Here is a 12,399-nt window from a genome sequence, read left to right on the forward strand (position 1 = left end):
TAATAAACTTGATGCTGCTTTAGTGAAAATGAATAGACCTGCCCAAGAAACTGACTTCCTTCAGGAGAAATTCTTTTTCAAAAAGTGCATAGTTACTCAGTTACTTGTAACCAAGGTGTCTGTAAACATGCTAATTGCTTCCAGCCTTCCTGTGTTTAATCTCCTTAGTCATACATTAGTGCTCATCTCAAGTGCCAATAAAACCTGACAGGACAACATACAGCTCATAGAACTCTCTCAAGTGTCACTTTGAGTGAGTCTGCTAGGCAGACAAGAAGTTATTTATAACCAGTAGGCACCATGTAATGCTGGGGTCCTGCTTTTTTTTTTTTCCTGTCTCTGTGACACAATCACACACACACACGCGCACACACATGCACACAGGAACACACACACGCAGCTGTTGTGCTGCTTCTGTCCAGGGGGCCCTGGGTGGGCCAGGATAGACTGACTGGGGTTTGAGGTGGGGCAGGACTGTAGAGGGACAGAATGAGAGAGAGGGGAGGTTGTTTAAGCCGGGCGTAATATGGAATGAGAATCTGGGCTCCATTTTGGTCACATGGCACAGTGACAGCTACCACGGGCCGCCAAAGTGTGTTGGCCTACGTTATTGTGGCCAGCTGTGGAGTGTATTTATGGGAATGTGCCGTTATGGTGGCGATTGCATTCAAATTGATGTGCAAGTGTGTGTCTGTGTGTGCAATTAAGAGAGGTAGCACCTGCAGGGTGGGGGCGGGGGTGCTCCCCAAACTTCACTTCTGTTTCAGGATCATGCAGGCAACACCAGGGAAGAAGTGTGTGTCTACGTGTCTTCCTCTCTTTACAAGGATAGCATTCATCATGCTAGTGGTGCAGAATGGGCGGGGGTGGCTGGGGGCGGTGCCATGTGTAAGTGGGGTCTATGAGAGGGGTAAAGGAGGATTGAGGGGGGATGAAGAGGGGTGAAAAGGGAGAGTAGTTGCAGAAGAATGTGCCGATTTGTCAAGTCTTACTTCCCGCCACCCCTGCTTTCTCTAATCAGAGAAGATGTTGGGTGCTGATTACAGCCAAATGGAGCAGCCCCAGCAGCTTGATCAGTGGAGGGGATAGTTCGAGGGGGATACAGGACTGGGAAATGGTGGAGGGTGAAGGTGTAAAGAGGATCAGTTTGGTCCTGACAGGGGGTCTCACGTGTGGGAGGTCCTTCATTGCCTCTCTTCTGACCGCTCACTTTGAAGTTATCTTCTCTTGGCCAGCTGATAAAAAAGTGTGAGGAGTAACAGAGAGAGGGGGAGGGAGGAGAGGTGTTATGTGTTATTTAGGATATTGTTGTGATTCAGTGGTTTTCAGCTGTCTTACTTGGCGTAAGGAATATGTGTAATACAAGTAGATATATAACAGAAGTACATGTGTAATGGTTTGACTGCCTTCAAACACTTGTGATCAGTCATTTATCTCCAGTTATGGAAGATGCTAGAAATCCATCACAAATTAATCCAAAAAAGATCCACAATTATAATCAAATGTAGGGAAAAACCCTTTTCTCTAAAGAAGTCTTAATTTTAAACTTTATATCTCAAATCTAGTAAAAGTATCCCTGTAAATACTATACAATTTCAATTAGGTTTTGTCTGAACACAGTGTGCAACACCCAACTGCAGCTCAGCCACTAATATATTCTTCACATAGCAAAATAAAAAGTAAGTTGTAAAATGCAGTTTTATAATTGCATGTAATTACATTTGCCCATGGATAAATGAATACCTACATTTAGAGCAGAGAAAGCTACAGTAGTGCTCATGCATCTGGCCCAAAACAAGGCCCGAAAGGGGAGGTGTGAGGATAGGTAAATTTGAGTTCGGAAAAGTTAGGAAAAATGTAGTTGAAGTGAATCAATACAATACATCTTCATGTAACAGGGGGCTATAAACAAGTCACAAAACGTGTTATTGTTTAGTTATTAGCTAGTGTTTATTGGTGAGTTAGTAGAAAATATGGTTATTTGTAATTTTATTACAAATATGCAATGATTTGTGTTTGAACCGCCTGTCTGTGTGGAGTTTCCATGTTTTCTGTGATGAATGTAGTTTTAGTGTTATTTGACAAAAACTGTAGTTAGAGCGCAAAAGAAACAAATGTTTACACAGAACTACATTGTCCTGTGGAAAAAATATACCACACGATTCAGGAGTTTGTAGAACTTCCTTTTTTTCTCCATGACTTTATCAGTCTGCCATGTCTACACAGCACTGTTTAACTTTATTAAGGTTTGGATGGACCTTTTTTTGATGCACAGCTCCCTTAAGGTTGCATGACACCATCTCAGTTGAGTTGAGGTCTTTACGTTGAGTTGGGATTGTTTTGCATTAGCCGATTCCAATCAAACCACGCTCTCAAACAGACGGCCGGACATTTAGCTCTAGAATAGTTTGGTATACAATACAGAGGAGTTCAATGACAAGGCCAAATCATCACTGCCTCCATCACTGTGTTTCACAGGTGGTATTTGCATTTATATCATGTGTTTGGTTTTCACCAAATGTGGTGCTTTGAATTGTGGCTGAACATCTCCACTTTGGCCTTGTGTCCAGCAAACATCGTTCCAGAAGTCCTGTGTTTTGTTCACGTGCAACTTGAGGCTTTTCTCCTGGCAACCCTTCCAAATATCCCATTCAGTCCCCGTTCAGTCTTTTAGTAATTTTACTGTCATCAACTTTAACATTTAAGATCTAGAGACCTGTAGAGTTTGAGATGGAGCTCTTCTGGGGTTTTTTCAGCTTTCCTGAGTATTGCATGGTCTGACTTTGAGTGAGTTTAGAGTGAAGATTATATAGCATACACCTGTATGCTTTATACATGCTTATACAGAGGCGCAAAGAGAAAGCTATTTTAACAGCTGTTATTAATGTATATCTTTTGCTGCAATCCCCCAAAGACACTGAAGATCAGTTTGGAGCTCCAGAACTTTCCAGAGCAATAATATTGCATGGAAAGAGTTGGTATATGGATTTAAACCATGAAACAATTTCTCCGTCACCTTCAATTTCCTCACCATGTCTCAGTGTACATTATCACTAAATGGTGGATTGGTGTTGTTGCTCACTTAGGCCAGGAACTTTTCAAACCCAGTGTTGTCAGTGGAGTAGCCTGGTGTTCACTTATCCCCCCCCCCCCCCCCCCCCCCCCCACACACACACACACACACACACACACACACAGTCAATTCATTTTCTGTAGTTGGTGTATAGATATGATCTTACACCTGCAGTATCTTCTAGTGAAATCCTCAGCAAAAATTTGTCACTTATGACAAAATGGTTTCGACCTGTGTATTCTTGTGTCGGTGTGTCGTGATTACTCCACAAAGCCCCGCAGGCTTGGTAAGGTCTGTTGCCATGTTTACGAGCATGTTTATGTTTGCAAGGTAGGAGTGACTGATTGGTGGTACATGTCTGCAGGGCAGATCATGATATTCGGGGAAAAGTAGAATGAAGTGCGTTTTATCATTGCTTGTACATGTACTCTTATCCAATGCTAAAAGAATGGGGTATGTAAATACACCTGTCTGAATACTTGTATTCAAATAGCAGCTAATTTGATGCCAGTATCACTGGCATCACTCTTGTTACCATTTCACAGACAGCCAAGGTGGAACTGGAACTTCGTGGCTCTATTCCAGAACTTTCAAACCGTTCTGTTGACAGCAAAGCCGTCGAAGGCCAACCCTGAGTGTTCAACCCTAACTGAATGTGGGTGCGAAAAGAGAACCAAGAAATCTTGTCTAAAGCTGTATGACTGGACGGTAGCCAAAAATTTAGGTTGGTGTAGTGTCCAACTCTACTCCAAAGCCTCCCAAAAACAATATATATAGCAGCAAATGAGGGTATTAGGTCCACTTGAAGTTACGTTTTATCCTATGGACATTTTTAGGTTGGTTACATGATTGAATCAACTAGTTAATACTTTTCTAATTAAGACTCTCAGTATACATAAGTCATGCTTTGTCCTTATCATAGTATCATGGTGACGATGAATCGATCGATGTGTCCTTCTTTTGATAAAGCACTGTGCAGCATCGTAAAAGGCCATCTGATGCATTCTTGCCAGTGTTACTACAGTAGTTATATAACATGCAGGGAAAATTTTGGTTACGTGTTTCTTGTCTTGGCAGTGTGTGAAAACTAGCTTAATAAAACCATAAACTGATTGCTCTGGTGTCGATACCCTTCAGATTTCGAGTATTTTAATGCCGGCGGAAGGCCGGAGTGAACGTGGCCACCACCTGTTCGCAACAATAGCTTCCAAACAAAACGATGCAGAGAGAAAGGGGAGCGAGAGAGAGGCAGATGGGAGTGCCACGAGGCAGACTGGGACTTTCCAGACTCGTCTGCATAAATCCTGAATTTGACAGTCAATCGTCAACTCAGAGTCTACCTGCCCTGACACACGCTGTCACAGCACGTATCTGTCCACACGTGCTCTAGCCACCCTCCCACATCTCCATCTGTCTCTTTCACATCCACCTGATCTGTGTACTTGTATTTGTTCATTGCCATAGCTGCAGCAACAATTGCACCAACTCAATAGAAGACGCCTGTAATTAGACAGAAAAATGTAGAGATTGAGATATGATCATAATGATGAGTGAACATCAGTGGGATGGGGGATTAGTGGGTAAATGCATGTCGTGCCATGTACGGATACCTGATTTGAAAAATTAATATGAACATTGCTTTTTCTTTAAAGTACTTACAATTATGTCTTAAGTACTCGTAAAGTAGATCAACACTTCAGTGCTACACCTCATGTTCTATAAAAGAAGGACCTGAGTAAATGAGGTATAAAATCTATTTTGAGAGCATGCTCGTGCAATTCATTCTCCACATGAAAGGAAGCTGTCATAAAACATAAAACGAGTTTCACCAACCCTTTTCTTTCCATCTTTACTGGAGCCGTGCCATTTTCAACCTGATGAACGCTCTTTATCACCAGCTACAAATGAAACAAGTTATGCTCTTCATCTTGTGATACTGATACTTTAGAGCAGCTGTCATGCAGAGTTGTTTTTGGAGTGCGTTCCTTTTTTCCCCAGAAGCTTGATACTAATTTAGGGACTTCACCTGTATATTAGTTACAGACTGGTTTTCGAGAGAAAAATGCTCATCCCCCCCCCCCCCCCCCCCCCCATAGTTTACAAGTGCCGTGTGTTTGCCTGTTGGTTTTGGTTGTAAGGAACGACTTTTATTCCGAAGATGAATGGTCTCCATGCCTGGTTTGTAAAATAGTGAGCAAATTAGCTGTCTTTGCAGGTATGGAAGTAACATTTGAGCTTTTATACTGAAAAATATTGAAATACTGCTAAATGTAAAGCAGTATTTGGGGTGGCTGCAGCTCAGGAGGTAGAGCAGGTCATCTACTAATCGAAAGGTTGATGGTTCGTTCCCTGGCTGTTCCAGTCTGTATGCCAAATATCCTTGAGCAAGATGCTAAACCCCAAGTTGCTCTCTAATGTTTCCATCAGAGAGTGAATGTTAGAAAGAAAGCACTTAGGCATAGAAAAAAGTGGTTGCATAAATGAGGCGTGCTGTGCGTGCTCAGGTAGAATAGAAAAGCACTGTATAACAACCAGTCCATTTAATATGGAGATGTCACTATAAAATTAGATGTCGATTTCAGTTTTGCAGTTTTGTATTAAATTACGTCACTTTTTAAAAATGTTTTCTATTCTGTCTTCGATTCCCTCCTAACGTTTCTAAAAAAAAACCTTGTGTAAACAACGTGAAGCATACAAACTATGCTTTTTTTTTTTTTTTTTTTTAGCAGCTCATGCTGAACCAAGGCCCTATTAATATGCACAGTATTTGTATTTCCTTCAGGTGCACTTAGACAAGCTGAAAGCTTTGATCTGTGTGTCTAAATTAAGTCTTAAACCCATAAATGTTGGTCACAAGGGAATTCTTGGCATAAAGTAGATATGTTTGTCTGTACTGTGCTGTTTGAGGATTACTAACATTCTCATGTTTGCAAGCGGTGAGCACGTTACTTTTGGAGGTTTCCATAACAGGTTCTCGTACCTGTAGTTTTACCTGATCGTTGATCATCTTCCTGAGAGAAAACAGCAGAGCAAAGAGCGAACACGTTCCAGCCTGATGATGCAATGCCATGCATCCGCGCCTTTGTCTCTTGCTGTTCACTTTGTGTATCTTACTCTCCCGGCATTTTTCACCTCTATTGTGTCTACGTTTTGGGGAAAGGCGAATTGGCACAGAGAAAAGGGGGAAAAAAATAGCACTTTTGTTTTTCTAGCAGGTGTGTGTGTTTATACACAGACAGAGTCGCACAAAAAGACAGGACTAGAGGTGGAGGCGTTTCTCAAGTTTTATCACAACACATGATGAGGGCTCTGTTTGGAGAGCGTTTGGGGCCGCATACAGCAACAGTAGCTTAGGCTACCGTCACAAGATTACGCAATCATGGAAAACTGTGCAGTAATTTCAAATGATTTTATGATACAACAACACCACTTCAGTGCTGTCTGAATGACAACTGAACAATTTATTGTGAAGATTAGTGTTGATTTTTCACCATCATTATCATAAATTTCTGGAGTCTGGAGTTTTGACCAGAAGTAGTGATTTATATCTCCAACACTTTGATGCTTTTTTTCCCCCCACGATTTTGTTCCACTGCAGTTCTTCATCTGTCATGCTTTCTTCTCTTTACACACGATGTCACAACCCTAGTTTTGCTTGGCTCATAGAAAGTTTCAATATTGCTGTATTTATTTCTAAGGATGTAAGCATTACATCTTTAAGTGCCAATGGTGATAATGAAATAAACAATCAAATGAAATGGTAATGAAACTGCTAAGAGCTGAAACAAACTGCTCAAGAGAAGCTAGACTTTGACTCCTGCCTTTACTCATCCATGTCATGAGGTGTCTTTGAAGCTAATTTGACCATTGGACAAATGCTGCTGTTTAAACAGTAGGCAGGGCGAGTACTTTTTGTTATATAGGTGTATTTGTGCAGACATTTGCGCTATAAAAAGAGTGACCGGACTGTAGCAGTCGGGGATCGAACCAACCTCCTGACTACTAGATGACCTGCTTTGCATCCTGAGCCATAGCCACTGTTTAAATATTTAATCTACCTATAGCACTATGTGGGAGTAAAATACATGTCATGCTTCTCCAGAGAGTTTCTTATCCTGTGGATGAACTCCAACTCTGCTGTCTTGGACTGCATTGGGCTCAGCGGCCTCACTGAGCTTAGTGCAGAAGCACATGAATCAGTTTTTTACCGATTCCACGGTTGCAGGTTCAGGTTACAGTGGATCTTCACATTAGGTGAAGAATTACCTTCAGCAGCAGTCCAAGATGGTGCAACTGGAGTATGTTCCTCTATGGAGAAGCAGCTGAATGATATCAAACAGCCTGGTCTATAATCCAGCTAATAATGGGGAAAAAGGTAGAGGGGGACTGAGACTGGCCTGTAAGAATGAGGGGACTGTTTACATGTAAAATGATTGTGGATGGAGGGAAACAATTGCTAAAATTAGCCACCAGCTATTATTATAAACACTGAGAGGAAGAAGCACTCCATCAAGACTTTGTGTTTCCGTGCAAAAGGATGTTTCTATGGAGTAGTGGCTTCGTAAAGCTGATGATGGTAGTTTAAAGCACTGTAATTGATCTGTTTGTCAGAACATGGGTCTCCAGGTCACTCTCTCTCCCTCTCCCTCTTCCTCTCCCTCTCCCTCTCCCTCTGCTGGAGGGAATTTAGCCTGTTTGTCTTTGCTCTGTTAACACACGACTGCTCTAATTTCAGTTGGCCTGTAATGTGATGAGTAAAGGTGTAATTGATTGTGGTTTCTCTCCACAAACCCCCACCCATATTTATCACCATGTACACACACACACGCACGCACACACACACTTTCTCTCTCTACTGTTTCTCCTTCTTTCCACTCATGCTTCATACCGGCCTCTCCTTCTCTCTGTTCTCTCCACCTCCAAGGCATTGCAGTGATTTTCTTTATTTGGTTGCTTGCAGTTAGAAGCGATGTATCACACTGTCAGCGTGTGAGAATGCTGTCCACTCATGGTGACTTTCACTTATTTTTACTGTTGTCTCTGGAATATAATATATTTGTGTTTCCTCCAGATAATCCGGCTTCCAAAGATATGATATGAGGTTACTTGGTGATTCTAAAGTGATCATGGAGGTGAGGTAAATGAAGTCTTTAAAGTATACAGACTATAGTGCTGCATCAGCGTATGGTTAAAATGTAAGTTATGGTTAAAGCACTTTTGAGTGAACAAAGCCTTGTTTAAATGCCAGTATATTACATTACTTGCATTATGGTAGAAAAGCTGCCATTTGTCAAGTCACAAAGAAGTGGATTATTGAATATAGATAAAGTTGGTAACACGCATCTAGCCTAGTTTATGCTAAGGGCCAATCAAAGCGCTGTAAGTTTGTGATTGCTTGCATGATGAACATGCCAGCACAGATCACCCACCCAAACACATTATGTGTGAATCTCCCCATGTCCTACATTTTATTTAAATACACACACAGAAACAACAACACCACCATCACCACCACCACCACTACTACTACTGCTATTACTGCTACTACTACTTCTATTACTGCTACTACTACTTCTTCTTATAGTTGGGCCTGGATCAGGTGACTCTGAACCTGATATAATTATCCAGGTGATGTCAAATTGGTTTGGTCTTTAGTGTGGTTTGCTTTTTTAAAATTTTTTATTCTATTGTACTAATAATGAACAATGTTGTGATGATATAAAACTACTAACATTTCAAATCTATATTCTCCATGTGTGTAAAAAATTAAGTAAATGATACAAAGTTATTGATATTTTTATTTTAAATTGTTGAGTGATGGATGTGTTCCTGGATTTGTAAATGGACAATGGAACTTTACATGCTTCCTCCACTGTTGTGTATATATGTATGTATATAAGGCCTTGCAGGTATGCAGAAAGGCCACGGCTGAATAAATGTAGCTCATATATATAAATACATATACATATACATCTGTCAAGACACACGCCAACACTCTGTTATACGTGAGTGCGCACACACCTACACGTCTGGAGTCACATTCCCGAGTCTGAAGCACACATTTCAACAAACCTTGTATGAGCAGGAAAGAAATGAAACCACCAAATACTGCAAATATATCCTGGACAGTTAGAAGCTTTTTAAACGGGATATTTGTTTGGCTGTGGACCCCCAATGCTGACAGGGCCTGGCTCGCTTCCCAGAAAGAACAATATCTGCCAGGTCGACTGAGGGGCCCAGAAGCAACCCCCTACCCCCACCCCCCACAGAACACACACACATATAGCAATGTACACAAACGTCTGGCCTTTAAAGCATCAGCGCTCAGGCTGTGCCTTACATAATGACAGAGAATGGAGGCATTAGGGCAATTTGTTTGATTTAAGCTGTCAAGGCATCCTGGACCCTGCCCCTCTCAGCTGGTTTTGATACAAGGTGTGTGTGTGTGTGTGTGTGTGTGTGTGCACACGCACTCACCACAACCTTGCACACAAAGTAGGTCTTAGAAAATATGGCTTACAAGGTCAAAGTAGTGTGAGCAGGTACTTCTCTATGGTGTGCACGTTAACATCATTTACCCTTTTGCATTTTTATTCCTTTTGTTGTGCTTAAGTTTTCATTTTTGTGTGTTTGTGTAGTCTCCAAGGTGGAGGGGAAGCCCCGTAAAAGTGTCTTGATATCTTCTTGGATTTGCTCCCGATTCATATTTTCAGTATATTTATCTGTCTCGTGATTATGATTGTCCAGATTTACAAAGAAAGCCCCTCTATTGCTCTTCATAACGTTTACTCTTTCTCTGCACTAAAGCAGCTCTTCTGGGAGCTTTGCATATCCAAATCTGAATCTGAACACAGAACGTCCTTTTAGTTCCAAGTCTCACTATTCAGCAGCCATCATAAAGTGCCTCTGGGCACTTATTTGGAAGCAACCCCCAAAAGGTTGATTCTGTTCATCTGGACGTCACTCATCCAAGTGATTTCTTCAGTCTCACCTGACTGCAGGTTTCCCCAATCTTATAAACAGTACATTTGCACAATGGCTGAAACTAGCACCACTGAATGAACAATGGGCTGTGAGGTCAGTTCCTTAATCATTAATATGTAAATTGTCATGACTATTGATCAGCAACCACTGATCAATGGCCATAAGTACCACTGACAGAGAGTTGGGGAATGGCTGCAATCACAGCTTTGCAGATGGTGAAAGATGTACCTTTAGGCCCTCTCTTCGATTCAGAGATGGTCTTTGCCTTTTCATGTAAATGGCCTCCTTGACTCCGCGCTCAAACCAGCGTTCCTCCCTGTCCAGGATGTGTACATCCTCATCCTTGAAAGAGTGGCCTGTAGGTGTAAATAGACTTTGCCTGATAGAATTTCATTTCATTTTAGTTGTCATTGGGACATAAAAATTGTATGCATGGAATCACCAATCTGATCTCATGAAAAGTGCTTAAAATGTTTCAAAACTTTTTCCCTCTTAAATCTTATGTCTCATATAGATGTTTTTTCTTATAATGTCCCTGTCTTTTTGTGCTCTTTTATGCTACTGTACAAACTCAGTTCTTTGTTTGTTGCTTCGAGGAGTTGAGCTTGTTTTGTAATTTCTTAAAGGGCTCATAAGTAACACTTTTCCAGGCTTTTAAGTGTCCAATGCTTTGAGCACTGGCTGCTTTTGTTAAATTTGTAGACTGATAAAGGTCAAGCTGTAGTTGGCTACAAAAACACTGCAGTATTTAGTCAAATATTCCTCTGTGCAAAGTGGATATCATACAATGGCTTAAAGTTGTTATGATCATAAAATTCATCTTTTGTTGTCAGTGTCAAAGAGAAAAGTATTGAACTGGACCATCTGACGCTTCAGTTTTTGCTATTATTCTGTCCACTTGATGTCCTTGTCAACGAGGGTAACTGAAAATGTCATTATACAATGTACAGTATGCGTCCTCTCACTTTTTCTTGTAAATGATGTAAATATAACCAAATGCCAGAATGCAAAGTCAAAGCGTGAGTGAAGCGTCACAGGTAATTACACTGAGTTGTGGAGTGTAATTGAACCTGATCAAACCTGCTCACTGCTTGTGTTTCTGTGAGTGTGTCTATATGTAAGTGTGTATGCCCTGTGAGTGGAATAGAGGCCCAGTGTTCCGAGGTCCCATTTTAAATAAGGGGTCTTTATCCGGCCGTGTGTGCAGCACTGGTGTGAAAGCACTAAAGGGCCAAAGTGTTTCCTCCATACAGACCTGGCTCATGCCACTCACTCCAGGTGTGGTGACCACTAACTGGCACGCTTTTAACCATCACGCTTGATTTGGAGCCTGAGGCCAACCTGGCACACACACACACACACACACACACACACACACACACACACACACACACACACACACACACACACACACACACACAGAAACATGCATGCGCACAGCCATTTCTAATTTAAACTTAATTTCCCCCCAAGTCTTTGTTAAGTCCCCTGCTTTTGGCTTTTCATATTGGAAACAGGAATTCTGGGAGATGGAGTACAACACTGCATGGGTGTCATGGTGTATGAAGGGTGACCTGTGATATGATGTTGTGTACGTTTATGTCACAGTTTCCTCTTTGGTTGTATACCTGAGTTACAAAAGTATTTCTCTGGTATTTTCTTTTTCAAAGTTTGACTGATTAAAAAAGAAAATCTTTCCGGTTATAAATCTAAGGTCACACTGGCGAAAAATTAAAAAAAAAAGACTTGACCCCAAATATTATATCCAAAGTTGACAGCTCCTTTGTACAGTCAACCAAAAATGCAAATCAGTTTCTATTAGAAGCAGTTTTTCCACTAAGTTGCTTTAATGACGTGTCATTTTTCCTTTCTCTTTCTCTCTCTTTTCAAGATCTCCTTTGACTTGGCTGAGTACACAGCTAATGTGGACGGTGTAGGCACGCTGCGCCTCCTGGATGCCATAAAGACATGTGGTCTCACCAACAGTGTCAAGTTCTACCAGGCATCCACCAGTGAGCTGTATGGCAAAGTCCAGGAGATCCCTCAGAAGGAGACCACTCCCTTTTACCCCCGCTCACCTTACGGTAAGACTCATGTGCAGATGGACATCCACATTAACACACACAAGGATTTCCTTACTTTCTCTACCTCTCACCATTTGTCAGACACTTGTACTTGGCCTTGTAAGGGCATACAAACAGAGATTACTTGATGCCTCTTCTCCACTTTTTCTTGAACTCTTTCTCTCTCTTTCTCTAGGAGTGCGTGTATGTGTGTGCATGTGTGTGAGTGAATGAATAGAGGGGGCTTCAGTTCTTAGACTGCGTTTGAGCTCTACACAC

The 12,399-nt window shown here is 41.5% G+C and overlaps 1 protein-coding gene across 1 annotated transcript in view; it reads left to right on the forward strand.

Annotated features, from left to right (window-relative positions):
• gmds (GDP-mannose 4,6-dehydratase) overlaps positions 1-12,399 on the forward strand; it is a 195,315-nt gene that overhangs the window by 55,460 nt on the left and 127,456 nt on the right. Inside the window, exon 5 of the mRNA XM_082509656.1 lies at positions 11,949-12,141. Within this exon, the coding sequence (XP_082365782.1) occupies positions 11,949-12,141 (193 nt within the window). The remainder of the gene's footprint in view (positions 1-11,948; positions 12,142-12,399) is intronic.

The sequence above is a fragment of the Aulonocara stuartgranti genome, assembly GCF_965226115.1.
Source record: "Aulonocara stuartgranti genome assembly, chromosome: 17".
In the NCBI taxonomy this organism is placed as follows: Eukaryota; Metazoa; Chordata; class Actinopteri; order Cichliformes; family Cichlidae; genus Aulonocara; species Aulonocara stuartgranti.